Source organism: Tursiops truncatus, chromosome X, assembly GCF_011762595.2.
Source record: "Tursiops truncatus isolate mTurTru1 chromosome X, mTurTru1.mat.Y, whole genome shotgun sequence".
NCBI classification, from domain to species: Eukaryota; Metazoa; Chordata; class Mammalia; order Artiodactyla; family Delphinidae; genus Tursiops; species Tursiops truncatus.
This window is the reverse complement of record NC_047055.1, coordinates 78,317,136-78,344,368: the sequence shown is the minus strand read 5'-3', so window position 1 is coordinate 78,344,368 and position 27,233 is coordinate 78,317,136. Positions and strand designations below refer to the sequence as shown.

General features: G+C 38.6%; 1 protein-coding gene and 1 non-coding gene across 2 annotated transcripts in view; one reads left to right on the top strand and one right to left on the bottom strand.

Moving 5' to 3' along the window:
* TEX11 (testis expressed 11) overlaps positions 1-27,233 on the top strand; it is a 345,588-nt gene that overhangs the window by 265,459 nt on the left and 52,896 nt on the right. Inside the window, exons 20-25 of the mRNA XM_033849819.2 lie at positions 159-215; positions 4,221-4,261; positions 5,638-5,724; positions 6,158-6,228; positions 8,816-8,932; positions 16,279-16,351. Coding sequence (XP_033705710.1) covers positions 159-215; positions 4,221-4,261; positions 5,638-5,724; positions 6,158-6,228; positions 8,816-8,932; positions 16,279-16,351 — 446 coding nt within the window. The remainder of the gene's footprint in view (positions 1-158; positions 216-4,220; positions 4,262-5,637; positions 5,725-6,157; positions 6,229-8,815; positions 8,933-16,278; positions 16,352-27,233) is intronic.
* LOC117310491 (small nucleolar RNA SNORA11) lies at positions 8,200-8,327 on the bottom strand. The gene has a single exon (XR_004524635.1). It is a non-coding gene; the product is annotated as a small nucleolar RNA SNORA11 (small nucleolar RNA).

The window sequence follows — 27,233 nt, the reverse complement described above, 5'->3', positions numbered from 1 at the left end:
CCATTAAGACATACAAAGACCTATAAATAAAATAATCTCCTTTTTTACCTCTCTTTTCTCACTTCTGCCTCCTGGGCTAATCAAGATTAATAACTTGGTATATATTCTTTCACATATTTCTTCCTAAGCATCACTTTTTATATTACTTTATCATACAGGTGTTTGCTTCGTCTTGTTCTTCCAAAAGTTTCTCACATGCCAGAATCTGAAAACAAGTAAGTTATAATTCAACAGAAATGATGTATTCACCGTTAGAAAAAAATATAACAATTTTCACTAGAAACCTTGTATTGAGAGATATATAGTATACTGGGTAAGGTCAATATAGGCTCTGGGGCCAGTCTTCCTGGGTTCATATTTTGGCTCTGCCACTTATTAGAATATGTAACCTGGGCTTCTGTTTCCTGATCTGTAAAATGGGTATAATAATAGTACCTACCTTATGAGGTTGCTGTGATGACCTGATGAATAAATACGTGTAAAACACTTAGAATAGTGCCAGGCATTTACCATGCCCTCAGTAATGTTCGCTATGATTTCATTATGATATTGTGTCTGTTTCCCCCTTTCTTAACAGGAGACTTAAATATAGACATAGCTCTTAGCTCTTACTTTCCCATAGAAACATAAATAACCTGGTTGGCTTGTTGATTCTGATTCTGTATCAGCTCAGCTGGGAGTATTCAAATATCTTTCTGCTCACAGTTTCTATGGCATAAGATATAAAGAACTTAACAATACATGGAAGAATTGGGTCACCCATATTTCATTCACAAAATTCACTTCCTCCTAATGATTTAAAAGAAAACTCTATTCAAGGTCTTGACTAGGGATAACTTTCAGAGAAATACCACCTATCTCTATTTTCTCTACTTGGACAAAAACTCTGTAATAATGTATCACTACTTCATTTTTGCTTTGTATATTTGTACCTGGAGGCAATATTTTTTTTTAGCTAAATTCTTTGGGAACTATATATGACTGAGATAATATTAGATTGATGACATAACTTTTTTCATAATGCAAATTTTACCCAGACATATATGGTAAGTTTTGCCCCTTGTTTACAGGCTCTATGAATCCATTTGAAGGGCACTCAAGCTAACTAAAAAAAAAAAAACATATTGAGATAATTGAAAATTTGAGTAATGACCAAATATTTGATATTAAGAAATTATTAACTTTTAGGCATATAATGGTAGTATAGCTATGTTTTTAAAAGGATCCTTATATCTTATAGGCACATCCTAAAATATTTATGGATGAAATGATGTGATGTCTGGAATTTGCTTCTACAAACAGTAAATGCTGGAGAGGGTTTGGAGAAAAGGGAACTCTCTTGCACTGTTGGTGGGAATATAAATTGATACAGCCACTATGGAGAACAGTATGGGTGTTCCTTAAAAAACTAAAAATAGAACTACCATACAACCCAGCAATCCCACTACTGGGCATATACCCTGAGAAAACCATAATTCAAAAAAGTCATGCACCAAACTGTTCACTGCAGCTCTATTTACAATAGCCAGGACATGGAAGCAACCTAAGTGTCTATCAACAGATAATGCATAAAGAAGATGTGGCACATATATACAATGGAATATTACTCAGCCATAAAAAGAAACGAAATTGAGCTATTTGTAGTGAGGTGGATGGACCTAGAGCCTGTCATACAGAGTGAAGTAAGTCAGAAAGAGAAAAACAAATACTGTATGCTAACACACATATATGGAATATTTTTTTTAAAAAGTTCTGAAGAACTTAGGGGCAAGACGGGAATAAAGACACAGACCTACTAGAGAATGGACTTGAGGATACGGGGAGGGGGGAAGGGTAAGCTGGGACAGAGAGAGAGAGTGGCATGGACATACATACACTACCAAAAGTAAAATAGCTAGCTAGTGGGAAGCAACTGCATAGCACAGGGAGATCAGCTCGGTGCTTTGTGACCACCTAGAGGGGTGAGATAGGGAGGGTGGGAGGGAGGGAGACGCAAGAGGGAAGAGATATGGGGACATATGTATATGTATAACTCATTCACTTTGTTATAAAGCAGAAACTAACACACCATTGTAAAGCAATTATACTCCAATAAAGATGTTTAATAATAATATGGGAGAAGGGGGGTAGGTGGAGGTATCATTAAAATAAGATTGATGATGAGTTAATAATTATTGAAGCTGGGCCATGGATACATGGAGATTCATTCATCTGTTAAATATAAACATCTTTGAAATTTTCAACGATAAAAAGTTAAAAAATGAAATAAACTCAGAGACTAAATTTTGATAGCTAATAGATTGTGAGAGCTTCTCAAAGGCTAGTACTATTTGTATTTATCTTTGTATCTCTGGAACCTAGGACAGTATCTAGCACATAATAGCCACTCAATTTATTTAAATGGCTGAATATCAGTCCTTCACAGGAAGATCTTATATTGGATTTAAAAGGTGCTTCATATTCCATGTAATTGTGATGCACAGTCAGATCCCACTCATTAAAACTAATTTAAAGATGGGGAGAAGGAAAGGGATCTTGTTCAAATTAATGACAAACTTTAATTACAGAATATTTTGTAAATATACCTTTATTGTTCTCAAGTAAATGTAGTAATAAAGAACATCTAGCAGTGTTTTCAAGTAGAGGTCAGGACCTGATTTAACAAATAGATTAGACTAACTTATAAAAGAAAAAAAAAGCCTAATTCAATGGGAAGAGTCAGAGAATTGAGTTCTAGTTTTAGCTGTTTCACTAACTTCTGGTTTACCTTAGACAATAACAACTTATTTAACTTCTCTAAGCTTTATTTTCTTCACCTATTAAATAAAAGAAGGTGAACTGGAAAAGTTCTGTCCTCTTCTAAAAATCTTATGTTTTTCAATTACAGTATCTACCTAAGTATTAACAATTCGTGTGCTACAATTTTTGAAAGCAGTTTGTCTCTTAAATAGACTATACATCCCTTTCCATGTGCTCATTCTTACTTGTACAATTTATTTGCATTAATGGACCCTCCCTAGATTATTTTATATAGTCACTGAATTAAATAGTGAAGTCGGGCTTCCCTGGTGGCGCAGTGGTTGAGAGTCCGCCTGCCGATGCAGGGGAAACGGGTTCGTGCCCCGGTCCGGGAGGATCCCACATGCCGCGGAGTGGCTGGGCCCGGGAGCCATGGCCGCTGAGCCTGCAGGTCCGGAGCCTGTGCTCCGCAATGGGAGAGGCCACAACAGTGAGAGGCCCGCGTACCGCAAAAAAAAAAAAAAAAAGTTAAATAGTGAAGTCAACTTTAGCTCAGCTGAAATTCAGATTAATAAAATTTACTGTTAGAAGTTACTTTATATAAAGCAGATGTTTAATGTTTATCCCTAAGAAAGCTGCTACTTTTCCTGAAGCACAGTCTGTACTGTATAATACTAGACATTCTCCTGATAAGGCCAGTCTTATAGTGTGTTCTACCCTACTTACCATAAACTTCCTTAGTTGAGTTTGCTGATACTTCCATATTCAATCCTTTGTTTAAGCATAATGGGATGTTTTTCTCTGTTAAAATTTATGTTGCCCCTAAAGAAGCTTAACTAAGGGTCAAGAGACCTAGGTAGTAGTAGTCTTGGCATTGTCATTGCATGACCTTAGACAGAACATCCCACATTTCCAGATCTGTTTCCTCATCTGTAAAATGAAGGGTATGGATAAGTGGTTTTTAAACTATATTCCTTAGAAACCTGGAAATTCTGTGGCACTGCCTCAGGGACTTCCAGGAAGCTGAGACTCTAGGCCTCCACCTACCACTGGTTCAACCAGAGCAGGTACACTTTTGTCTCTTCTTGTATATTAGACTTTTATAAAATTTTATTTGAAACACAGGTTCCAGTTCCCCCTCTTCAAAAAAAACCAAAGCTTGAAAATCACAGAGATCACTACCTGCTCTGAAATTCTATGACCCTGTAATATAAAACCTTATCAGTCATTGAAATCCTTTGCTTGAGAGTAGGTGTAGAAGGGGAAGAGAGAAAAAAATATGAGGACATTGGAGATGAGGAACAGTGTCCTATAATGAGGAAAAAGAGTGTTGAAATGATAGGTTGGAGCCTTGAACAACAAACTTCACAATTTAACATTTTCCTTGAGCTGCTCTCAGGCAAATATAGAGTCTCTTTTTGATACTTTTCTGTAGTAAAGCTTTGGAACAGTATGAAAATACTCTTTTCTTTATTTTTTAGAAAGAAACAAATGGATAGACTTTTGACTTGCTTGAATACAGGTAAATATCTCCTTGGTTATTTTCACTCCTTCATTTTGCCTCTATCCTCTATTAAATTCTCCAGGTACATTGAGCACACTGACTCAGGCTTCGTGTTTGAGTTAAGCTTCATGCTTTTACTAACATACGTCACAGCAGTATACCTGTTTATTTATTCACAAGCAGAGAAAAGTTTGTCATCATTAGCATTCATCTCCAAATGTGATTTCACCTCTGTTTTTATTCCAGTTTTTTGAAAGACATTTCCCTTCCTTCCTTCCTTCCTTCCTTCCTTCCTTCCTTCCTTCCTTCCTTCCTTCTTCCCTCCCTCCCTCCCTCCCTCCCTCCCTCTCTCTCCCTCTCCCTCCCTCCCTCCCTCCCTCCCTCTCTCTCTCTCTCTCTCTCTCCCTCCCTCCCTCCTCCCACCCTCCTCCCTCCCTCCCTTCCATGTCTATTGCCACTTGGTCCTAACCTAGAAATTGAACAGGTGAAAAAGGGTCAAGACAAATAAAAATATTCTGAGCCCTGCTAATTTTCATGTTCTCTGAATCAAATTCAGATTGTTTACTCTGTTGTTTTGAAGCTGTCCATCTGTCTATCCAAGTCTGTGTCATCTCCTCTATCTACTAATTGCTCCCTGTCCGCTTCATTCAGCTAACGTCCTAGCTACATTGCATTCCTTTTTCCAACTCTATGCTTTCTTTCTTGGTGTCCCTTTTGCCTAATAGGTCTTCCAGTTTCTACTGCCCATGTACCTATTTCCTTATGTCTAAAACACACCAAAAACTCCATATCTTAGAAATTCAGTTCCATTTATTGCAGTAGTTCAATTTTATACCTCAAATACCTGTCAACAGGGTGCAAATGTAGCAAAGTGGTTTAGAAACTACAGCTTTTCAAAAGATAAAAAGTTTTCTGTTGGCATTCTTATCTCTCAGAAGGGCACATGAGTATGTAATAAATGCTTTCTGATGATGACGGCACATTCTAGTTCCATACTGTGCTTGCTGTAGGAGCTCAGTAAATATTATGCCAACCTATCAATACTCTTCCAATCCTCAATCTCCTTTTCAGTGTTTTAAATGATTATTCCTCTTCTTTGTTTCCTTACATGTAAATCATATCTTTCTACCTCAGGTGGTGAATGATTGCTCTAATTAAAATTATAAATCTCTCCAAAGATGTGTTTGTTCCCCAGAGTTTGAGTTAACAGTTCCTTGGAGCTTGGTAATGCTTTTTGTCATTTAAATTACTTTTGGTATGCACCCATGCACACGCATAAAAAAAGAACTTTCTATATTCAAGCTCATGTTTGACTGTTTTTAAAGCAGGATTAACAACTTTGCTAGAGTATAAAGTAAAAGACCTCAATATCAGATTTTCCTGTTTGACTGCAGCACTCCCGAAACTTGCTCAGTATTTTGATGGAGAAGTCTCGACTTCAGGCTCAAGGACTAATGAAGCTCATTGGTTTCGAAAAACAGGTAAAAGGAAATTCTGTGGCTATGGGAAACATTGTGGGGTGGTAGAATCAGATGTGGATTCAAATTCTGGATCTTCCATTTGTAGCTATGGGTACAAGGATAACTTGCTTAATCTCAGTCGGTGAACTCCTCACTGTGATCCTCATTTTTTAGATGGATTTGTGCCAAGTAAGAATTTATCCTATGTCCCCAATTTTAAAAAATCCAACACTATCTCCATTGGCCATTGTCCTAGAATTAAAGATTGGAAGTGATGGAAGTCTCTAAATTTACCTGGAAAAAATTTCTCTAAAAACCTAAAGTTAGCTTTTTTTTAACCCCTGAGAAACCCCTCATTAGTGTGTTAATATTAAAGATGTAGGTAGTGGAGATTATAATGGTACAGGTTAAACAGTAAATTTTCATAATTATGTTATTTCATGTTAACTTTCAGCTTGGAACTTGGCTGTGCAATGTAACAAAGACCCAGTGACAATGAGAGAATTTTTCATAATTTCTTATAAGGTAAGTCTCTTCCAACAAGTATCTCACATATGGATCACAACAAGGATATGACCACTATGAGTATAGTCAATGACTAAGTATAGAGTGAGATTGGCTTTTAATCTAGGAATTTTTAATATATGTTTAAGCAGGAATGACCTAAGGGGAATTTGATCCCTATAGGGTATAATATGAGAACATGAGGCAGGTCTCCCCATACTGAAGTATCACAAACAACCATCATGGAGCCTAAAGTTCTACCATAAGAGACTTATTCCTTTATCTTTGAAGGAATTTCAGTCTCTCAGAACCTATATCAAAATATAGCTATCTTTAGGAGGGAGTACTCTAAGAAGTTGTCAATTACCAAAACATTAGGAAGGGTTATGGGTATAAGTCTATAGGAATATTGAATAGGTATCTGGGGACAACAGGAGGTTAAAAGGATGCTAAGAAGCTTGGACCTGCTTTATAATTTTTCTGAGAGCAGGTTTTGTGTGTAAGGATTTGTGAGCTTGTTTTGCAGTTATAAGCCTTTTAAAATAGGTGTTATCCTCCAAGGTAGAGGTTAAATGCCAGAAAGAGGATCAAGTATTGATTAGAGGATGAAAGGAGAGGTGGCAAAGAATATCCCTCATACACATTCTGGAGTATGCAGTCTGATATGTTGAGGTAGATTAAATATTTTAGAACTGGAACGAACTATAGAAATAATCTAGCACAACTCCCTCATTTTATATATGAGTCACCTGAGATGTACAGAGATTGGGTGTCTTGAAATGCTATTAGTTAAATGATGGCGATGATTATGATCACTAAATATTTGGGGAGATTAAGAAATAATGTTTGAAAGTTTAGGTATAATTTCCATTTTAATTAGGTGAAATAAATTAGCTTCAGTTTTGACATTCATGATAGCACTAGTCGGATTCCATGTTAGAATCAAGTAGCCTAGAATTTTACTGTACTACAAAGCCGGGAGGTTTGGTTTTTTTTGAGGTTAATTTGTGCTTTTATTTGCTAGTATAACTTAACTACAGTGGCCTGCAAACTTTTGATCTAAAAAATACCTTTTACATCACAGTCCAACAAACACACACACATATATAATATGCATGCATATATAAGCAAAACAAAAGTTTTGCCAAAAATGTCTACCCTGAGTGTTAATTCTCTTTTTTTTTGAGACTTTTTTTTTAAAGCAGTTTTAGGTTTACCACAAAATTGACAGGAAGGTACAGAAATTCCCCCATATACCCCGTCCTGACACATGCGTAGCCATTATCAACAGAGTCGTACCTTTTCTTTTTTTTTTGCGGTATGCGGGCCTCTCACTGCTGTGGCCTCTCCCGTTGCGGAGCACAGGCTCCAGACGCGCAGGCTCAGCGGCCGTGGCACACGGGCCCAGCCGCTCCACGGCATGTGGGATCCTCCCGGACCGGGGCACGAACCCGTGTACCCCGCATCGGCAGGCGGACTCTCAACCACTGCACCACCAGGGAAGCCCCCTTTTCTTTTTTAAACCAATGACAAACTGCATTGACACATCATAAAACCACAGTCCACAGTTCACCTTAGGGTTCACTTTACTGAAGTGAGTAGTGTTGCATGTTCTGTGGGTTTGGACAAAAGTATAATGACATATATCCATCATTACAATGTCATACAAAGTATTTCACTGCTCAATAAAAACTTCTGTACTCTGTGTATTCAGCTCCCCTCTCCCCCCGAAACTCCTGGCAACCGTTGATCTTTTTATTGTCTGCATAGTTTTGCCTTTCCAGAATGGCATATAGTTGGAATCTATTTTTTTTCCCTTGAATAAAGAGATTCAAAGTCTTTATGTCTGTAAGACCACTTATGGCCCACTCATGTGTGGACCTCACTGGCTCTAGGTGGCAAACCTCCCCACTAAATACTGTAGCTTTTCTTCCAATATTGAGACCTGTCCCACTGGTCCTACCCAGAAGCCATGTGGAGCTACAGGGGGACATGTGTTGGGTATTTGTTCATAGGAAGGCCACAAGTTTGTGCCCCTTGTCACAGTGAACTCAGATTTCTGTTGGGTGTGTTGTAAATTGAGGAGCCATTTCTTCAGCCCCCTGCTCTGAGCACAGCCCATGGGATTTTTTTTCTAAAGCTGGAGGAGAAGGTTTAATGATGAGGTTATGCCTAATGCCTGTCAAGATTTGACATTGTCTCTTTCAACCATGAACAATATAGGTACTAATTTCAGCTCTATTCAGTGCAAAGGGGAAATCTATTTGCCAGGGGGAAAATCACTTAGAAATTACAACGTAAACCAAGAAGTAAATCACTAGATAGAAATACAGGGCCAAATGACAGTACTTGTCATTGGGAAAGATAGGAAAATTGTGAAGAAATGAAGCTTTTTAATCTCTAGAAAGGTGCTAAAAAAACAATAGAAAGTAATAGAAAATTAAAACCATAGATCAGTGTTACAGTCTATATCATTTTTAAGGTGAGATGTGCTTTTCCAGCTGAATTTTGTCATTCAGACAGGATTTTGCTGATTTTCATTCTGATTGTTTGTGTTCACCTGGCAGAATTCTCACTATTCATTGATGTTCTGGTTATTTCTTATCAGCTGTCCCAGTTTTGTCCTTCTGATCAAGCAGTTCTGATTGCACAGAAAACATGTTTACTTGTGGCATCTGCAGTTGATCTAGAGAAAGGGAGAAAAGCTTCAACAATTTCCGAACAGGTAATGTGCAACCTTCAGGAAAAACACAAGCATTCAGTGTGCTGTTTGGTATGTTTGCTTTCCCTGATGCAATTGTTTTTGATTCTCTTTAAAGAATCCGTTCCTCCATTCTAGCAACATGTTGATTTCAAAGATTTGTAATGGCTACTTCCTTCCTAAGGAAAGGTCACATTTCGCTTGGCCTCTTCTTTTAAAATGCCCCTTGCCATGAATCATTATTTCTGAATCTGTTTTGAAATAGTCTTTATCTTAATCATCTCCCTGTGATCACATGTGGTCCATAGGAGTGTCTTCTCTATTTCTGTTTCCTTTCACACATCCTCTAAGGAAGCACTCATTTACTTCAACAGCTTTGATAGCCATCTGAAATTATTTAGTTGGCTTGTTTTTCGTCACTCAATTGCATTTGCTTTCTTTGGCCCACATTCTTAAATATTTTATCATTAACTCAGTTTTAACAAGAAGAAGACAGAATTCCTACTTTTACCTGAATTCCACTCTCAGCTTAAACCTTACCCCTTTTAGGAGATACCAACATGAACATCTTGCTCTCCCATCTACCAGAGTATTCTTTGGTTTGTCTTTAGTTCTTTACCTTCCTTCTTTCAAGCTAAGAAAGTTGTCACCAAGTTGGACCACTAGCATTTTTGTATGGTTTTAAGTTCTAGGTCTCTCTGCTTTTTTCTCTTCCCTAGACAAAGAAAACGTCACCATCTCCCATACCTACCAGCTTCTTTTCTTTCCAGTTGGTATAAAATCCTTCTTGGTGCTTATTCTCTTCCTTCTGTTAATCTGTTCTTGTATATGATTCTTCACATCTGGAACAAACTCTTAGCAGATCTCTGCCAACATATTTTGTTTTCTTTCTCTTCCCTTGTTGAGTTCAACTTGAAAAACATATGAGTACCAAGCACTCTGCTAGGTACTGGGGATAAAGAAGATAAAGTCGTTGTCCTGAGGAGTAAAGGGGCTTCTTTTTAGAAACCTTTCCATCGTAAAAGAAGATGAAAAAAAGAATCTACAAGCCTCAGAGCAAAACCAAAACAAACATTTTGCTTCTAACAAGTAAGGGTGTTGTCGAACTCAAGTTCATATGCCCCACACACAGTGAGGCCAAACAAACTGAAATGTCAGAGTTTGGATCAGAGAAAGGCTTATTGCAAGGGCCATGCAAGGAGAACGGGTGGCTCATGCTCAGAAGACCCAAACTCCCCAATGGATTTCAGGGAAGAAGTTTTTATATGCAAAATTTGGGGGGAAGGTGATGCAGAGTGTGTAACCCTCCTCTGATTGGTTGGTGGTGAGGTAACAGGATGGTGTTCCAGGAATCTCAATCATCAGCCTTCTGGTTCCAACCAGTCTGGGGTCCACATGTTTGTGCTCAGCCTAAAGTTATCATCCTCCACCTGGGTGGGGGCCTTAGTTCCTGTAGAAGAACTCAGAGATATATATCAAACTGTTATCCACATCCCCCAAGGAGGAACCAGGACCACCATCCTGCAGTATTGTATTCTTTCTGCATTCCCTCACTCTTCTAATTAGTAACTGTTTGAATCTGCCCTTTGGAACTCGGGGAAGGTCTAGGAGGCTGAAAACTTTTATTCTACAAACAAGAAATGGGGGAACGGAAAGGTTTTTATTCCCCAGGAGGGCCCCACAGGGTCGTGCTCTGTTTCAATGGTATTCTCACAATAAGGTCTTTTGCTTTACTAAGAAAACAATAACATCTTGTTTTCACATAGCAGTTTTAACTTTTTGAAAGCTTTCCCTCTTAAGTTGGTAGTCCTGAGTCTGTTAAATTTGTATCTCAGTGAATAGAGATCAAATTGACGTGAGGGAAATTTCACAAACTCTTAAGTATGATCCTTAATTATTTTGTTTGTTTCTAACACTGTTCTTTTTTTCCTGTGTTCTTTCTCTTGCACACACTTATGTTTCCTAAGAACTCTCTAACCTAGTAACCTTTCTATAATCTTCTTTGCTTTTGAATGGATATCTGTTTAGATAATTGAAGATGTAGTTCTGCCTTGCCCCATGTTAGTCTGGCCCCTATGAGTTAGACCATGGTGCTCTTTCTCTAATGAAGATTTGTTGGATTCTATTATTTACATCTGTTCCTTGTTCTCTAAATCCTCATCAACTGAAGTATTTCCAAATAAGTATATTATGAAGCAATATAGACTGCATAATCCTATCAACATTGCATCTAGTCTCCTGAGTATGAGCTGGGGAAAGTGAGGGATGCTTTAAAATATATATAGTAATTGTAAGTCATCAAGGAACCACATCTTTATCCTAGAACAGGACAATTTGTTACTGAAGGGGAAGCTAGGGAAGAGATCTGGTCTTCTGTTAACTACTTATCCTTCATTTCTACTTCTTTGATCTAAGGAAAGAACCAACAGGTTAGGCAAGGTATTGTGTGATCAAAAGATTTGAAAGGTGTGCTTGGGCCAAAGATGAGTAGAGCATGGGGATGCCTGATTTAAAAGTTAGTTACAATATAGCTTTGCTAAATTGACAAGAAAAGGGGTTTCCTGCTGAGGGCAGTTTCCTACAAAGAGCTGCTTACAAAGGTAAGCCCAAAACCTAATGGGGAAAACAACATTAAACCCCAAGGCTTAAAAACAATCCTCCTTGTCTTGGTGCCCCACATTTTGAACCCACTGGGGCTACAGTTGGGCCCCCAAGCCTCTAGACCCCACCTGCATGGCTCTGCCAGGTGCAGTACATGCTGCAGCTCTCACAAGTTGGGGTTCAGGCTGGAATTCCACAAGGTGGCTCTACTGGTCTGGGGTAGGAGGCTCTGTGGGGCATTGCCCGAGTGAGGGCTTTCTGCAGTGGTTCTCCCCTACAGAGGTTCTTTGCCTGGGCCCTGACGGTCTCTGGGGCATCTTTTGAAATTTAGGAGAGGGCAGCAGTGCCCCCCAGCTCTTGGACTCTGAATACCGGGGAGAAAACACCAAGCTGATGCCTTCCAGAGGTTTGCAACCTGTGCCTTCTGGAGGGACAACCACAGCAGCCTGTACTGCACTTGGGGTGTCTGAGGAGCATGGTGTGGGAACTTGAGGAGCACAGCCCAGGAGATGAGATGGCTCTGGGCTGCAGTGGGCCCCTCCTTTGAAATCCTTCCGCCCCGCAGGCCCTTGCACTCTGGGCCCCTGATGGGAGGGCCAGCCCCAAAGATCTCTGATCTGCTGTTGAGGTTATTCTTCCTTTGCCTTGGACAATAGGTCCTGGCTTCTGTTTAGATGGCTGACCAATCTGCCCATTGTCTTGATGAATAGCTCCTAGCTTCTGTTGAGATGGTTCATCCACAGCAATCTCTTATCAATTCAGCCACACCCTTGGTGTTCTCTCCCTTTGATGCTTTCTTATTTCTTTCAATATTAATGGGCTGAGAATTTTCCACATTTTAAAATTCTGCTTAATTTTTTTTTTTTTTTTTTGCGGTACGCAGGCCTCTCACTGTTGTGGCCTCTCCTGTTGCGGAGCACAGGCTCCGGACATGCAGGCTCAGCGGCCATGGCTCACGGGCCTAGCCGCTCCGCAGCATGTGGGATCTTCCCGGACCGGGGCACGAACCCGTGTCCCCTGCATTGGCAGGCGGACTCTCAACCACTGCGCCACCAGGGAAGCCCCTCTGATTAATTTTTGATTAACAATTCCACCTTTAAATCATTTCTCTCTTCTCACATTTTACTATAAGCATTCAAGAGAAACCAAGCCACTCTTCAACACTTTGCTTAGAAATTTCTTCAGCCAAATATCAATTTCATCGCTCACAAGTACTACCTTCTATAAAACACTGGGAACACAAACACAATTCAGCCAAGCTCTTTGCCACTTTATAGCAAGGATGGCCTTTCCTCCTTTCCTCTAGTTTCCAGTGTTCCTCATTTCCATCTGAGACCTCATCAGAATGACATTTACTATCCATATTTCTACCAACATTCGGTTCACAACCACTTAGATATTCTCTAAGAAGACTGAGGCTTTCTCTACAGCTCTCCTCTTCTCTTTCTTGGTCCTCAAGAGAATTTCCCTTAACAGTCCATTCATGGCAAAGTAGACTTTCTAGCATGCACCTCCAAACTCTTCCAGTCTCTGCCCATTACCCAGTTCCAAAGCTGCTTCCATATTTTTAGGTATTTGTTACAGCAGCACCCCACCAATCAGTACCAATTTTCTGTCTCAGTCCATTCAAGCTGCTATAACAAAACACAATAGACTGGGTAGCTTATAAACAACAGAAATTTATTTCTCACAGTTCTGGATGCTGGAAGTCCCAAGATCAAGGTGCCAGCACGGTTGTGTTCTTTGATGAGGTCTCTCTTCCTCCTTTATAGCTGACACCTTTTCGCTGTGTCCTCCCATGATGGAAAGCGCCAAGGATCTCTTTGGAACCTTCTTATAAAAAGCACAAATCTCATGTATGAGGGCTGCATCCTTATGACTTTAGCATCTCTCAAAGGCCCCACCTGCTAATACCTTCACCTCTGGGGTATGATTTTAACATATGAATTTGGGGGCATACATTCAGACCATAGCATCATAGCTTGAGCAGCATCCCATAAGTATTGGTTTGTTTGTTTTTCTCTTTTCATTCATCGCAAAATATTTTCTAATTTTCATTATGATTTCTTCTTTGACCCATTGTTTATTTAGGAATCTATTGTTTAATATCCACATGTTTGTTTCCCAAATTTATTATTATTTATTATTATCTTACTGATTTCTAATCTTGTTCCACTGTGGACAGAGTACATACTTTGTGTGACTTCAAGTTATTTTATTATTTTTTGTGTGTGTGGTACGCGGGTCTCTCACTGTTGTGGCCTCTCCCGTTGTGGAGCACAGGCTCCGGATGCGCAGGCTCAGCGGCCATGACTCATGGGCCTAGCCACTCCGCGGCATGTGGGATCTTCCTGGACCGGGGCACGAACCCATGTCCCCTGCATCGGCAGGCGGACTCTCAACCACTGCGCCACCAGGGAAGCCCGACTTCAAGTTATTTTAAATTTATTTGAAGTCTGTGTTGTGGCCTAACAAATGGTCTGTCCTGGATAAAGTGCCATGTGTGCTTGAGAAAGAATGTATTTTCTTCTTGGGTTGGTGAAATGGTATTTAAAAACCTATATATAGTTTTATACAGTTGTTTTTTTAAAACGAGAAGAAAGAAGAAATATATATTTATACTTTCTTTTACAGTTACATAATTACTTTTATCAGTACACTTTGTTTTTTCCTTTGGATTCAGATTACTGTCTGGTGTCACTTGCTTTCAGCCTGAAGAATCTCTCTTAGCATTTTTATAAAATGGTTCTGCTAGCAAAAAGATTCTCTCAGCTTTTTTTAATCTGAGAATTTATTTTGCTTTCAGCTCTGAAAGATAGTTTTGCTGGATATTAGATTCTTGGATGACTGATATTTTATTTCATTACATTGAATATGTTATCCCACTGCCTTTTTAATCAAGATTCTGCATTTCCTGACATTGTCATCATACCTTCCTTCTTTAAGTGTGGTTTCCTTTAGTTGTTTGAACATATTTAGAATAGCTACTTTGAAATCTACGTCTGCTAAATTCCAACATTGGACCTTTCCAAAGTCAGTTCCTGTTGCCTACTTTATTCCTGTGTATTCCTGTGTATGGGTCATACTTCTTGTTTCTTTGCATATCTTATAATTTTTGGTTGAAAACTGGACATTTTGCATAATATATTGGAACATCTTTGGATACTGATTCCCCCCCATCTGGGACTTGCTGTTAATATTTGCTTGTTTATTTGTTTAGTGATTTGGCTGGGCTAGTTCAGTGCAGTCTATTTCCCACAGCTGTATAGTAGTATACAGCTTCTGATATTACTTGTCAGAGATTACAGTCTTTGCCTTTGCAGTCACCCTGACCCCTCCCCTGAAAAGGGATGAAAGAAGTTTTAGCAGGGTTATTTTTGACTATCTCTTTCTGTGATCTCCCTGTTAAGCTTCTGAATGGGCTTCTTTTATTGGTATCACACACAGATGTAAATCTTGACTAATTACTAGGTGACTGCTGTGTGTGTGTGTGTGTGTGTGTGTGTGTGTGTGTGTGTGTGTGTGTGTGTGTGTGTGTGCGTGCGTGCACGTTCATGTGAGTGTTTGGAAATGCTCTTTGGCATAAATTGCTCCACAGTCTGATCCAATTAAAGTAATGCCCCTTTGAAGGGATAGGGAATCTTCTTAGCTTTCTCTTCCCCTGGTTCTCTCTGTAAACTTCTAGCTGGTCTACTGTTTGGCTTGTCGATATCATTAGTTACCAACCTCCTGTTAATTGCCCACACCAAAATCTCCACTTTTTTATAGTGCCCTTAGACTCGAACTTCCTCAAATTCTATGTCAATAAAAGTCAGTCTCCGGAGGGTGATTACAGAGCTCACTCTTCTAATGGCCTTCCTCTCCTCCTGAGCAGAAACTCTATACCACTGCTTTGAAACTAGAGGCAGGGACAGTGACCCATTTATATCAGAATGACAATACAGCTCTATGAGTCAGGGCTAGGCAAAAGTCGTAGTCCCTAGCATTCTTGGCTTGCCTCTTCCAGCATGGAAACTCTATCTTATAAGCAAGCTGAGGTGAGGGCGATTGAGACCCAGTATTCTCAATTTGCAATGTCTGGTATGGGGACTGGGTAGAAAAAGAGAGCTCAAGTCTTCTCAGTTGTGCCTATTTATAATAGAACTCATGCAATACAGATCTTGGGGAGGGGGATGAGAAGTACTGGCAGCATGCCCATTCTGGTCATCCCTAGCCTGGAAACTAAGGATAGAGTGAGCCCCATCTTCTTGGCCACACCCACCTAAAGTGCACTTACATCACACTGAGCTTGGAGGAGAGTGAGCAGATCATGGCTCAACTGCTACAGGTATTCACTCTTCTTACTGAGACTTCTTAGATTTCCTGGAATAGATGTTTCCCCATTTGCTATATGCCGTCAGGGCAATTTCCAGAGACTTTATATGATTGTGTTTTAAAATTCTCACCAGTTATGGTAGTTTTGCTGGGGAGAGGATCCATGGCTCTCCTTATACCACCATTCTGGAAGTGCTTCTCGTCTATCCTAGATTATTAAAGAAATTGATAATGTTCAAGATTTTCTATATAATCCTCATTTTTCTGGAACATTAAGGAAAAGTAAAAAAATATAGAGAGAGGCTAATATTTATATATAAATTCCAAATATTCACTTTATACTTTCATTTTTCTATAGTTTTATTTTTAACTGTTTTTAGTGAAAATGATATTTTTATTTGCTTAAAGTTTGGTTTGGTTGAGACTAATTTTCTCATGGCTTTCTTACCAAATAGACCATGTTACTGAATCGTGCACTTGATCAGATCCATAAATGCAGAGACATCTGGAATCTCCTGAAAGAAACAGGTACAGTGGGACTGGGAGTTTGGTAACACAGTTATAAAAGGGGTTTCAAATCTTACTAACCTAGTCTTTATCACCAGAAATTTGTCCCAATGCAATACTTGATAACCAGTCAAATGATTCTTTAAGAGCTAGCTTTTCCCCGTGGTATGTCTGTATTTTGACTCTTTGGCATACTACTTAGAGTAAGAACATTTTTTACCTTGATTTTTATTGAAGTATAGTATTGAGTATAAAAATAGGACCATAATTGTTCAACATGACTTTATTGCTCTTAGGTCACTAGATTTGATGTCTAATTTAATCAAGTTTTAACTTTGACTAAATGTAGGCTACAGAGTTTTCCAAACCAAAATTACAATATCGGATACTGCTAACATTTTGTTATGAAATAATCAAAATAATAGTAAACCTTTTGAACTTACATAGTAGTTTGCTACTGTTCCCTGATTAAGGATGGTATTATTAGATAGACTTTATTATGTCCATCTGTTTCTGTTTTAGTTAGAATTTTTAAAAAACTCAATAGATATTGAATTGAATTACATGTCTTTTAAGCTTCTATAGAGATAATCATATGGTTTTTCTCTTTTGAAGTATTAATATATTGAATTATAATAATATATTTCCTAAAATTGAGTCATTGTTGCATTTCTGGAATAACCCCTATTTGGTCATGGTGTATTATTATTTTTTAAAAGGCTGATGAATTTGGCTTCCTAATATTTAGAAATTACTGGTCTGTCATTTTGTGTGTGTTCATGCATGATATCTTTGATGGATTTTGATATCAAACTATAGGAATTATAAGGAAGAACATAAACACATGAAATTTAGTTCACCTCTCTCAATCTATGGCAGGAATTTAAAAGAATACAAACAGTAAAAAGAAAGGACAGAGAATACCTAAATAACATTCTTAGTATGGAAGATTTAATAGAAATGTACTGTATAACCTGAAAACATACTTTATAGCCTGAGAATAGAAAACTCATTTTCTTTTCATGTGCCCTTTGAACATTTACAAAATTGATCACAAGAAAAACCTGAATAAAAAAAGAAAAACGTGAATAAAATTCTAAGACATAGAAATAAAACAGACAACATTATCTGATCACAATGCAGTAAAACTAGAAATTAATAATGGAATCAGGAAACAAAACCCTTGACCAGTTGGACATTTTAAACAACAGTAATAATGGAAAATCAAGAAAATCATGATAACAAGAATACCTCATAACAGAATCTGAATTACTAAAGCAGTGCCCAGCATGAACTTCATACCGTCAGTGCCTTTTATTTAAAAAGTATATCAGGGCTTCCCTGGTGGCGCAGTGGTTGAGAGTCCGCCTGCCGATGCAGGGGACACGGGTTTGTGCCCCGGTCCGGAAAGATCCCACATGCCGTGGAGCAGCTGGGCCCGTGAGCCATGGCCGCTGAGCCTGCGTGTCTGGAGCCTGTGCTCCACAACAAGAGAGGCCGCGATAGTGAGAGGCCCACACACCTCGATGTAGAGCGGCCCCCGCTCGCCGCAACTAGAGAAAGCCCTTGCACAGAAACAAAGACCCAACACAGCCAAAAATAAATAATTAATTTAAAAAAAATCTTCCAATAAACAAAAGCCCAGGACCAGATGGCTTCACAGGCGAATTCTATCAAACATTTAGAGAAGAGCTAGCACCTATCCTTCTCAAACTCTTCCAAAATATAGCAGAGGGAGGAACACTCCGAAACTCCTTCTATGAGGCCACCATCAGTCTGATACCAAAACCAGGCAAAGATGTCACAAAGAAAGAAAACTACAGGCCAATATCACTGATGAACATAGATTCAAAAATCCTCAACAAAATACTCGCAAGCAGAATCCAGCAACACATTAAAAGGATCATACACTATGATCAAGTGGGGTTTATCCCAGGAATGCAAGGCTTCTTCAGTATATGCAAATCAATCAACGTGATACACCATATTAACAAATTGAAGGTCAAAAACCATATGATCATCTCAATAGATGCAGAGAAAGCTTTTGACAAAATTCACCACCTATTTATGATAAAATCCCTCCAGAATATAGGCATAGAGGGAACTTTCTTCAACATAATAAAGGCCATATATGACAAACCCACAGCCAACATCATCCTAAATGGTGAAAAACTGAAACCATTTCCACTAAGATCAGGAAAAAGACAAGGTTGCCCACTCTCACCACTGTTATTCAACATAGTTTTGAAAGTTTTAGCCACAGCAATCAGAGAAGAAAAAGAAATAAAAGGAGTCCAAGTTGGAAAAGAAAAAGTAAAGCTGTCATTGTTTGTAGATGACATGATACTATACATAGAGAATCCTAAAGATGCTACCAGAAAACTATTAGAGCTAATCAATGAATTTGGCAAAGTAGCAGGATACAAAATTAATGCACGGAAATCTCTTGCATTCCTATACAGTGAAGATGAAAAATCTGAAAGTGAAATTAAGAAAACACTCCCATTTACCATTGCAACAAAAAGAATAAAATACCTAGGAAAATCTACCTAAAGAGGCAAAAGATCTGTATGCAGAAAATTATAAGACACTGATGAAAGAAATTAAAGATGATACAAATAGATGGAGAGATATACCATGTTCTTGGGTAGGAAGAATCAACATTGTGAAAATGACTCTACTACCCAAAGGAATCTACAGATTCAATGCAATCCCTGTCAAACTACAACTGGCATTTTTCACAGAACTAGAACAAAAAATTTCACAATTTGTATGGAAACACAAAAGACCCCGAATAGCCAAAGCAATCTTGAGAAAGAATAATGGAGCTGGGGGTATCAGGCTCCCTGACTTCAGACTATACTACAAAGCGACAGTAATCAAGCCAGTATGGTACTGGCACAGAAACAGAAACATAGATCAATGGAACAGGATAGAAAGCCCAGAGATAAACCCACGCATGTATGGTCACCTTATCTTTGATAAAGGAGTCAAGAATATACAGTGGGGAAAAGACAGCCTCTTCAATAAGTGGTGCTGGGTAAACTGGGCAGCTACATGTAAAAGAATGAAATTAGAACATTCGCTAACATCATACACAAAAATAAACTCAAAATGGATTAAAGACCTAAATGTAAACCAGACACCATCAAACTCTTAGAGGAAAACATAGGCAGAACACTGTGACATAAATCACAGCAAGATACTTTGACCCACCTCCTAGAGAAATGGAAATAAATCCAAAAATAAACAAATGGGACCTAATGAAACTTAAAATCTTTTGCACAGCAAAGGAAACCATAAACAAGACGAAAAGACAACCCTCAGAATGGGAGAATATATTTGCAAATGAAGCAACTGACAAAGGAATAATCTCAAAAATTTACAAGCAGCTGAGCTGCAGCTCAATATTTAAAAAAAAACAACCCAATCCAAAACTGGGCAGAAGACCTAAATAGACATTTCTCCAAAAAAGATGTATAGATTGCCAACAGACACACAAAAGAATGTTCAACATCATTAATCATTAGAGAAATGCAAATCAAAACTACAATGAGATATCATGTCACACTGGTCAGAATGGCCATCATCAAAAAATCTACAAACATTAAATGCTGGAGAGGGTGTTGAGCAAAGGGAACCCTCTTGCACTGTTGGTGGGAATGTAAATTGATACATCCACTATGGAAAACAGTATGGACATTGGTTAAAAAACTACAAATAGAACTACCATGTGACCCAGCAATCCCGCTACTGGGCATATACACTGAGAAAACCATAATTCAAAAAGAATCATGTACCAAAACGTTCATTGCAGCCCTGTTTACGAAAGCCAGGACATGGAAGCAACCTAATTGTCCTTCGACAGATGAATGGATAAAGGAGATGTGTCACATATATACAATGGAATATTACTCAGCCATAAAAAGGAATGAAACTGAGTTATTTGTGGTGAGGTGGATGGGGCCTAGAGACTGTCATACAGAGTGAAGTAAGTCAGAAGGAGAAAAACAAATACTGTATGCTAACACATATGTATGGAATCTAAAAAAAATGATCATGAAGAACCTAGGGGCAAGACAGGAATAAAGATGCAGACGTACTAGAGAATGGACTTGAGGATATGGGGAGGGGGAAGGGTAAGCTGGGACAAAGTGAGAGAGTGGCACGGACATATATACACTACCAAACGTAAAATCGATAGCTAGTGGGAATCAACCGTATAGCACAGGGAGATCAGCTCAGTGGTTTGTGACCACCTAGAGGGGTGGGTTAGGGAGGGTGCGCGGGAGGGAGCTGCAAGAGGGCAGAGGTGTGGGAACATATGTATATGTGTAAATGATTCACTTTTTTATAAAGCAGAAACTAACACACCATTGTAAAGCAATTATACTCCAATAAAGATGTTAAACAAAAAAAAACCAGAATGGCTGTCATCAAAAAGGCAAGGGAGAGGGCTTCCCTGGTGACGTAGTGATTGAGAATCCGCCTGCCAATGCAGGGGACATGGGTTTGAGCCCTAGTCCGGGAAGATCCTTCATGCCACAGAGCAACTATGCCTGCATTCCACAACTACTGAAGCCCGCGTGCCTAGAGCCTGTCTTCCGCAGCAGGAGAAGCCACCACAATGAGAACACCGTGCACCACAGCAAAGAGTAGCCCCCGCTCTCCACAAGTAGAGAAAAGCCCGCATGCAGCAACGATGACCCAGTGCAGCCAAAAATAAATTAATTTTTTTTTTAATTTAAAAAGGCAAGGCAGGATGTGGAGAAAAGGGAATCCTTGTGTACTGTTGATGGGACTGTAAATTCTTACAGCTACTATGGAAAACAATGTGGAGGTTTCTCAAAAAATTAAAAATAGAACCACCATATGATCCAGAAATCCCACTACTGCGTATATATCCGAAGGAAATGAAGTCACTATTGCAAAGAGATATCTGCAGCACCATGTTCACTGCAGCATTATTCACAATAGCCAAGACATGGAAATAGTCTAAGTATCCATTGAAGGATGAATGGATAAAGAAAATGTGACATACATACACGTATATATGTATGTCTGTATGTACCATTAGGTACAGCTCCAAGGATGATGGGTTGTAAATGTTATTAAAAACGGATTTTATTTCAGTGTAAAAAAAATAAAGTAAATCTATTAATTAAAAAATAAATGTGGTAACAGAAAAGACTATAAAAAGAAATTTCTGAGTGTTGGCGGGTCTTAGTTTTTCTGGAATATAGTGTGCTTTTTCAATTTGTAAATTCAAGTGTTCCTCTTTTTCTAGAAATTTTTCTAGAACGGTTTTTAAACATTTGGTTTTATTTTTTTCCATTTTCTTCTTCAGGAACTCTAGGTATGTTTTGGATCTCCTTTGCTTGTTTCCAAATCTACCATCTTCTCTCTTTTTAGCGTTTTAATTTCCTTTCTCATTTTTTGAACACATTAAATATTTAACTTGTTAATTAATAAAGGAACCAGTATGATGTTATAGCTGTTTCAAAAGATGAGTAAAACACACACACACACAGGCAATTAGGAGATGGATTTACAAGTATATTCACAACTGAATTGCCGGGCTTCCCTGGTGGCGCAGTGGTTCAGAGTCCGCCTGCCGATGCAGGGGACACGGGTTCGTGCCCCGGTCTGGGAAGATCCCACATGCCGCGGAGCGGCTGGGCCCGTGAGCCATGCCCGCTGAGCCTGCGTGTCCGGAGCCTGTGCTCCGCAACGGGAGGGGCCACAGCAGTGAGAGGCCCGCAAACCCCCCCCCCAAAAAAAAAAAACTGAATTGCCCATAGGTGTGTGTGAATGTGCATGGGTATGTTATCATTTGCTAGGACACAAAGGCCAAGAAACTCTCTCCACCAGATTTACCTGTAGTACTTGTAAATTTGAGGAAAATCATCTTTTTTCAAGGTCCTTCAAATTTACTAAGGTTCTTGGCCTTATGGAAAGTGAACTTTTTATCACATTTAGACTGGGAACCCTCCCTATAAGTCAGGTACCAGGACAGTTCCCTGAGAGGACTTTGTAGGCATTTACTCCATACAGCTGAGGTAAGATCAACCTTATTCCTTAAAAGTATCTTATCATACCTTATTAAGTGGCTGTCTTTCTTAAATATGGATAGTTCATGCAAGGCCTTTGTTGCACAATGAGTGCATATATATCCTGGTTGCACAATGAGTCCATTTATATCCTGGTTTAAAAAGTGGAAGATTTTTATAGAACCAATGCAAATAACTATATTGCCATGAACAATAAGGAGACTTAGGAACAGTTTCTGAATTCATAAGGGAGGGGTAGGATGGGGAGGAGGTAAGTGAGAATCATATCATTTTAAAATATTTTAATTTAGTTTACAGAAGCAGCATCTACTAAATTGTTTTTTTTTAACATCTTTATTGGCGTATAATTGCTTTACGATGGTGTGTTAGTTTATTCTTTATAACAAAGTGAATCAGTTATACATATACCTATGTTCCCATATCTCTTCCCTTTTGTGTCGCCCTCCCTCCCACCCTCCCTATCCCACCCCCCCAGGTGGTCACAAAGCACCGAGCTGATATCCCTGTGCTATGCGGCTGCTTCCTACTAGCTATCTACCTTACGTTTGGTAGTGTATATGTGTCCATGCCTCTCTCTTGCTTTGTCCCAGCTCACCCTTCCCCCTCCCCATATCCTCAAGTCCATTCTCCAGTAGGTCTGTGTCTTTATTCCTGTCTTACCCCTAGGTTCTTCATGACATTTTTTTTCTTAAATTCCATATATATGTGTTAGCATACGGTATTTGTCTTCTCTTTCTGACTTACTTCACTCTTTTTGACAGACTCTAGGTCTATCCACCTCATTACAAATAGCTCAATTTCGTTTCTTTTTAGGGCTGAGTAATATTCCATTGTATATATGTGCCACTTCTTCTTTATCCATTCATCTGTCGATGGACACTTAGAGTGCTTCCATGTCCTGGCTATTGTAAATAGAGCTGCAGTGAACATTTTGATACATGACTCTTTTTGAATTATGGTTTTCTCAGGGTATATGCCCAGTAGTGGGATTGCTGGGTAGTATGGTAGTTCTATTTGTAGTTTTTTAAGGAACCTCCATACTGTTCTCTATAGTGGCTGTATCAATTTACATTCCCACCAACAGTGCAGGAGGGTTCCCTTTTCTCCACACCATCTCCAGCATTTATTGTTTCTAGATTTTTTGATGGTGGCCATTCTGACCGGTGTGAGAGGATATCTCATTGTAGTTTTGATTTGCATTTCTCTAATGAATAATGATTCTGAGCATTCTTTCATGTGTCTATTGGCAATCTGTATATCTTCTTTGGAGAAATGTCTATTTAGGTCTTCTGCCCATTTTTGGGTTGGGTTGTTTGGTTTTTTTTGATACTGAGCTCCATGAGCTGCTTGTAAATTTTGGAGATTAATCCTCTGTCAGTTGCTTCATTTGCAAATATGTTCTCCCATTCTGAGGGTTGTGTTTTCGTCTTGTTTATGGTTTCCTTTACTGTGCAAAAACTTTTAAGTTTCATTAGGTCCCATTTGTTTATTTTCATTTTATTTCCATTTCTCTAGGAGGTGGGTCAAAAAGGATCTTGCTGTGATTTATGTCATAGAGTGTTCTGCCTGTTTTCCTCTAAGAGTTTGATAGTTTCTGGCCTTACATTTAGGTCTTTAATCCATTTTGAGCTTATTTTTGTGTATGGTGTTAGGGAGTGATCTAATCTCAAACATTTACATGTACCTGTCCAGTTTCCCCAGCACCACTTATTGAAGAGGCTGTCCTTTCTGTACATTCCTGCCTCCTTTATCAAAGATAAGATGACCATATGTGCATGGGTTTATCTCTGGGCTTTCTATCCTGTTCCATTGATCTATATTTCTGTTTTTGTGCCAGTACTATACTGTCTTGGTTACTGTAGCTTTGTAGTATAGTCTGAAGTCAGGGAGCCTGATTCCTCCAGCTCCGTTTTTCGTTCTCCAGATTGCTTTGACTATTCGGGGTCTTTTGTGTTTCCATACAAATAGTGAGATTTTTTGTTCTAGTTCTGTGAAAAATGCTAGTGGTAGTTTGTTAGGGATTGCATGGAATCTGTAGATTGCTTTGGGTAGTAGAGTCATTTTCACAATGTTGATTCTTCCAATCCAAAACACGGTATATTTCTCCATGTATTTGTATCATCTTTAATTTCTTTCATCAGTGTCCTATAATTTTCTGCATACAGGTCTTTTGTCTCCTTAGGTAGGTTTATTCCGAGATATTTTATTCTCTTCATTGCCATGGGAAATAGGAGTGTTTTCTTAATTTCACTTTCAGATTTTTCATCATTAGTGTATAGGAATGCAAGAGATTTCTCTGCATTATCTTTGTACCCTGCTACTTTACCAGATTCATTGATTAGTTCTAGTAGTCTTCTGGTAGCATCAGTAGGATTCTCTGTGTATTTCATCTACATCTACAAACAGTTGTCATCTACAAACAATGACAGCTTTACTTCTTCTTTTCCCATTTGGATTCCTTTTATTTCTTTTTCTTCTCTGATTGCTGTGGCTAAAACTTCCAAAACTATGTTGAATAATAGTGGTGCGAGTGGGCAACCTTGTCTTGTTCGTGATCTTAGTGAAAATGGTTTCAGTTTTTCACCATTGAGGATGATGTTGGCTGTGGGTTTGTCATATATGGCCTTTGTTATGTTGAGGAAAGTTCCCTCTATGCCTACTTTCTGGGTTTTTTTTTTTAATCATAAATAGGTGTTGAATTTTGTCAAAAGCTTTCTCTGCATCTATTGTGATGATCATATGGTTTTTGTCCTTCAGTTTGTTAATATGGTGTATCACATTGATTGATTTGCATATATTGAAGAATCCCTGCGTTCCTGGTATGATTACCACTTGTTTATGGTGTATGATCCTTTTAATGTGCTGGCTGTTGGATTCTGTTTGCTAGTATTTTGTTGTGGGTTTTTGCATCTGTGTTTATCAGTGATATTGGCCTGTAGTTTTCTTTCTTTGTGACATCTTTGGTTTTGGTATCAGGGTGATGGTGGCCTCGTAGAATGAGTTTGGGAGTGTTCCTCCCTCTGCTATATTTTGGAAGAGTTTGAGAAGGATAGAGGTTAGCTCTTCTCTAAATGTTTGATACAATTCGCCTGTGAAGCCATCTGGTCCTGGACTTTTGTTTGTTGGAAGATTTTTAATCACGGTTTCAATTTCAGTGCTTGTGATTGGCCTGTTCATATTTTCTGTTTCTTCCTGGTTCAGTCTCGGAAGGTGGTGCATTTCTAAGAATTTGCCCATTTTTTCCAGGTTGTCCATTTTATTGGCATAGAGTTGCTTGTAGTAATCTCTCATGACCCTTTGTATTTCTGCAGTGTCATTTGTTGCTTCTCCTTTTTCATTTCAAATTCTGTTGATTTCAGTCTTCTCCATTTTTTTCTTGATGAGTCTGGCTAATGGTTTATCAATTTTGTTTAGCATATCAAAGAATCACCTTTTAGTTTTACTGATCTTTGCTATTGTTTCCTTCATTTCTTTTTCATTTATTTCTGATCTCATCTTTACGATTTATTTCCTTCTGCTAACTTTGGGGATTTTTGTTCTTCTTTCTGTAACTGCTTTAGGTGTAAGGTTAGGTTGTTTATTTCAGATGTTTCTTGTTTCTTAAGGTAGGATTGTATTGCTATAAACTTCCCTCTTAGAACTGCTTTTGCTGCATCCCATAGGTTTTGGGTCGTCGTGTTTTCATTGTCATTTTTTTCTAGGTATTTCTTGATTTCCTCTTTGATTTCTTCAGTGATCTCTTGGTTATTAAGTAGTGTACTGTTTAGCCTCCATGTGTTTGTATTTTTCCAGATTTTTTCCTGTAATTGATATCTAGTCTCATAGTGTTGTGGTCAGAAAAGATATGTGATATGATTTCAATTTTCTTAAATTTACCAACGCTTGATTTATGACCCAAGATATGATCTATCCTGGAGAATGTTCCATGAGCCCTTGAGAAGAATGTGTATTCTGTTGTTTTTGGATGGAATGTCCTATAAATATCAATTAAGTCCATCTTGTTTAATGTATCATTTAAAGCTTGTGTTTCCTTATTTATTTTCATTTTGGATGATCTTTCCGTTGGTGAAAGTGGGGTGTTAAAGTCCCCTACTATGAATGTGTTACTGTCGATTTCCCCTTTTATGGCTGTTAGTATTTACCTTATGTATTGAGGTGCTCCTATGTTGGGTACATAAATATTTATAATTGTTATATCTTCTTCTTGGATTGATCCCTTGATCATTATGTAGTGTCCTTCTTTGTCTCTTGTAATAATCTTTCTTTTAAAGTCTATTTTGTCTGATATGAGAATTGCTACTCTAGCTTTCTTTTGATGTCCATTTGCATGGAATATCTTTTTCCATTCCCTCACTTTCTGTCTGTATGTGTCCCTAGGTCTGAAGTGGGTCTCTTGTAGACGGCATATATACGGGTCTTGTTTTTGTATCCATTCAGCCAGTCTATGTCTTTTGGTTGGAGCATTTAATCCATTTACATGTAAGGTAATTATCGATATGTATGTTCCTATTACCATTTTCTTAATTGTTTTGGGTTTGTTATTGTAGGTCTTTTCCTTCTCTTGTGTTTCCTGCCTAGAGAAATTCCTTTAGCATTTGTTGTAAAGCTGGTTTAGTGGTGCTGAATTCTCTTAGCTTTTGCTTGTCTGTAAAGGTTCTAATTTCTCCGTCAAATCTGAATGAGATCCTTGCTGGGTAGAGTAATCTTGGTTATAGGTTTTTGCCCTTCATCACTTTAAATATATCCTGCCACTCCCGTCTGTCTTGCAGAGTTTCTGCTGAAAGATCAGCTGTTAACCTTATGGGGATTCCCTTATGTGTTATGTGTTGTTT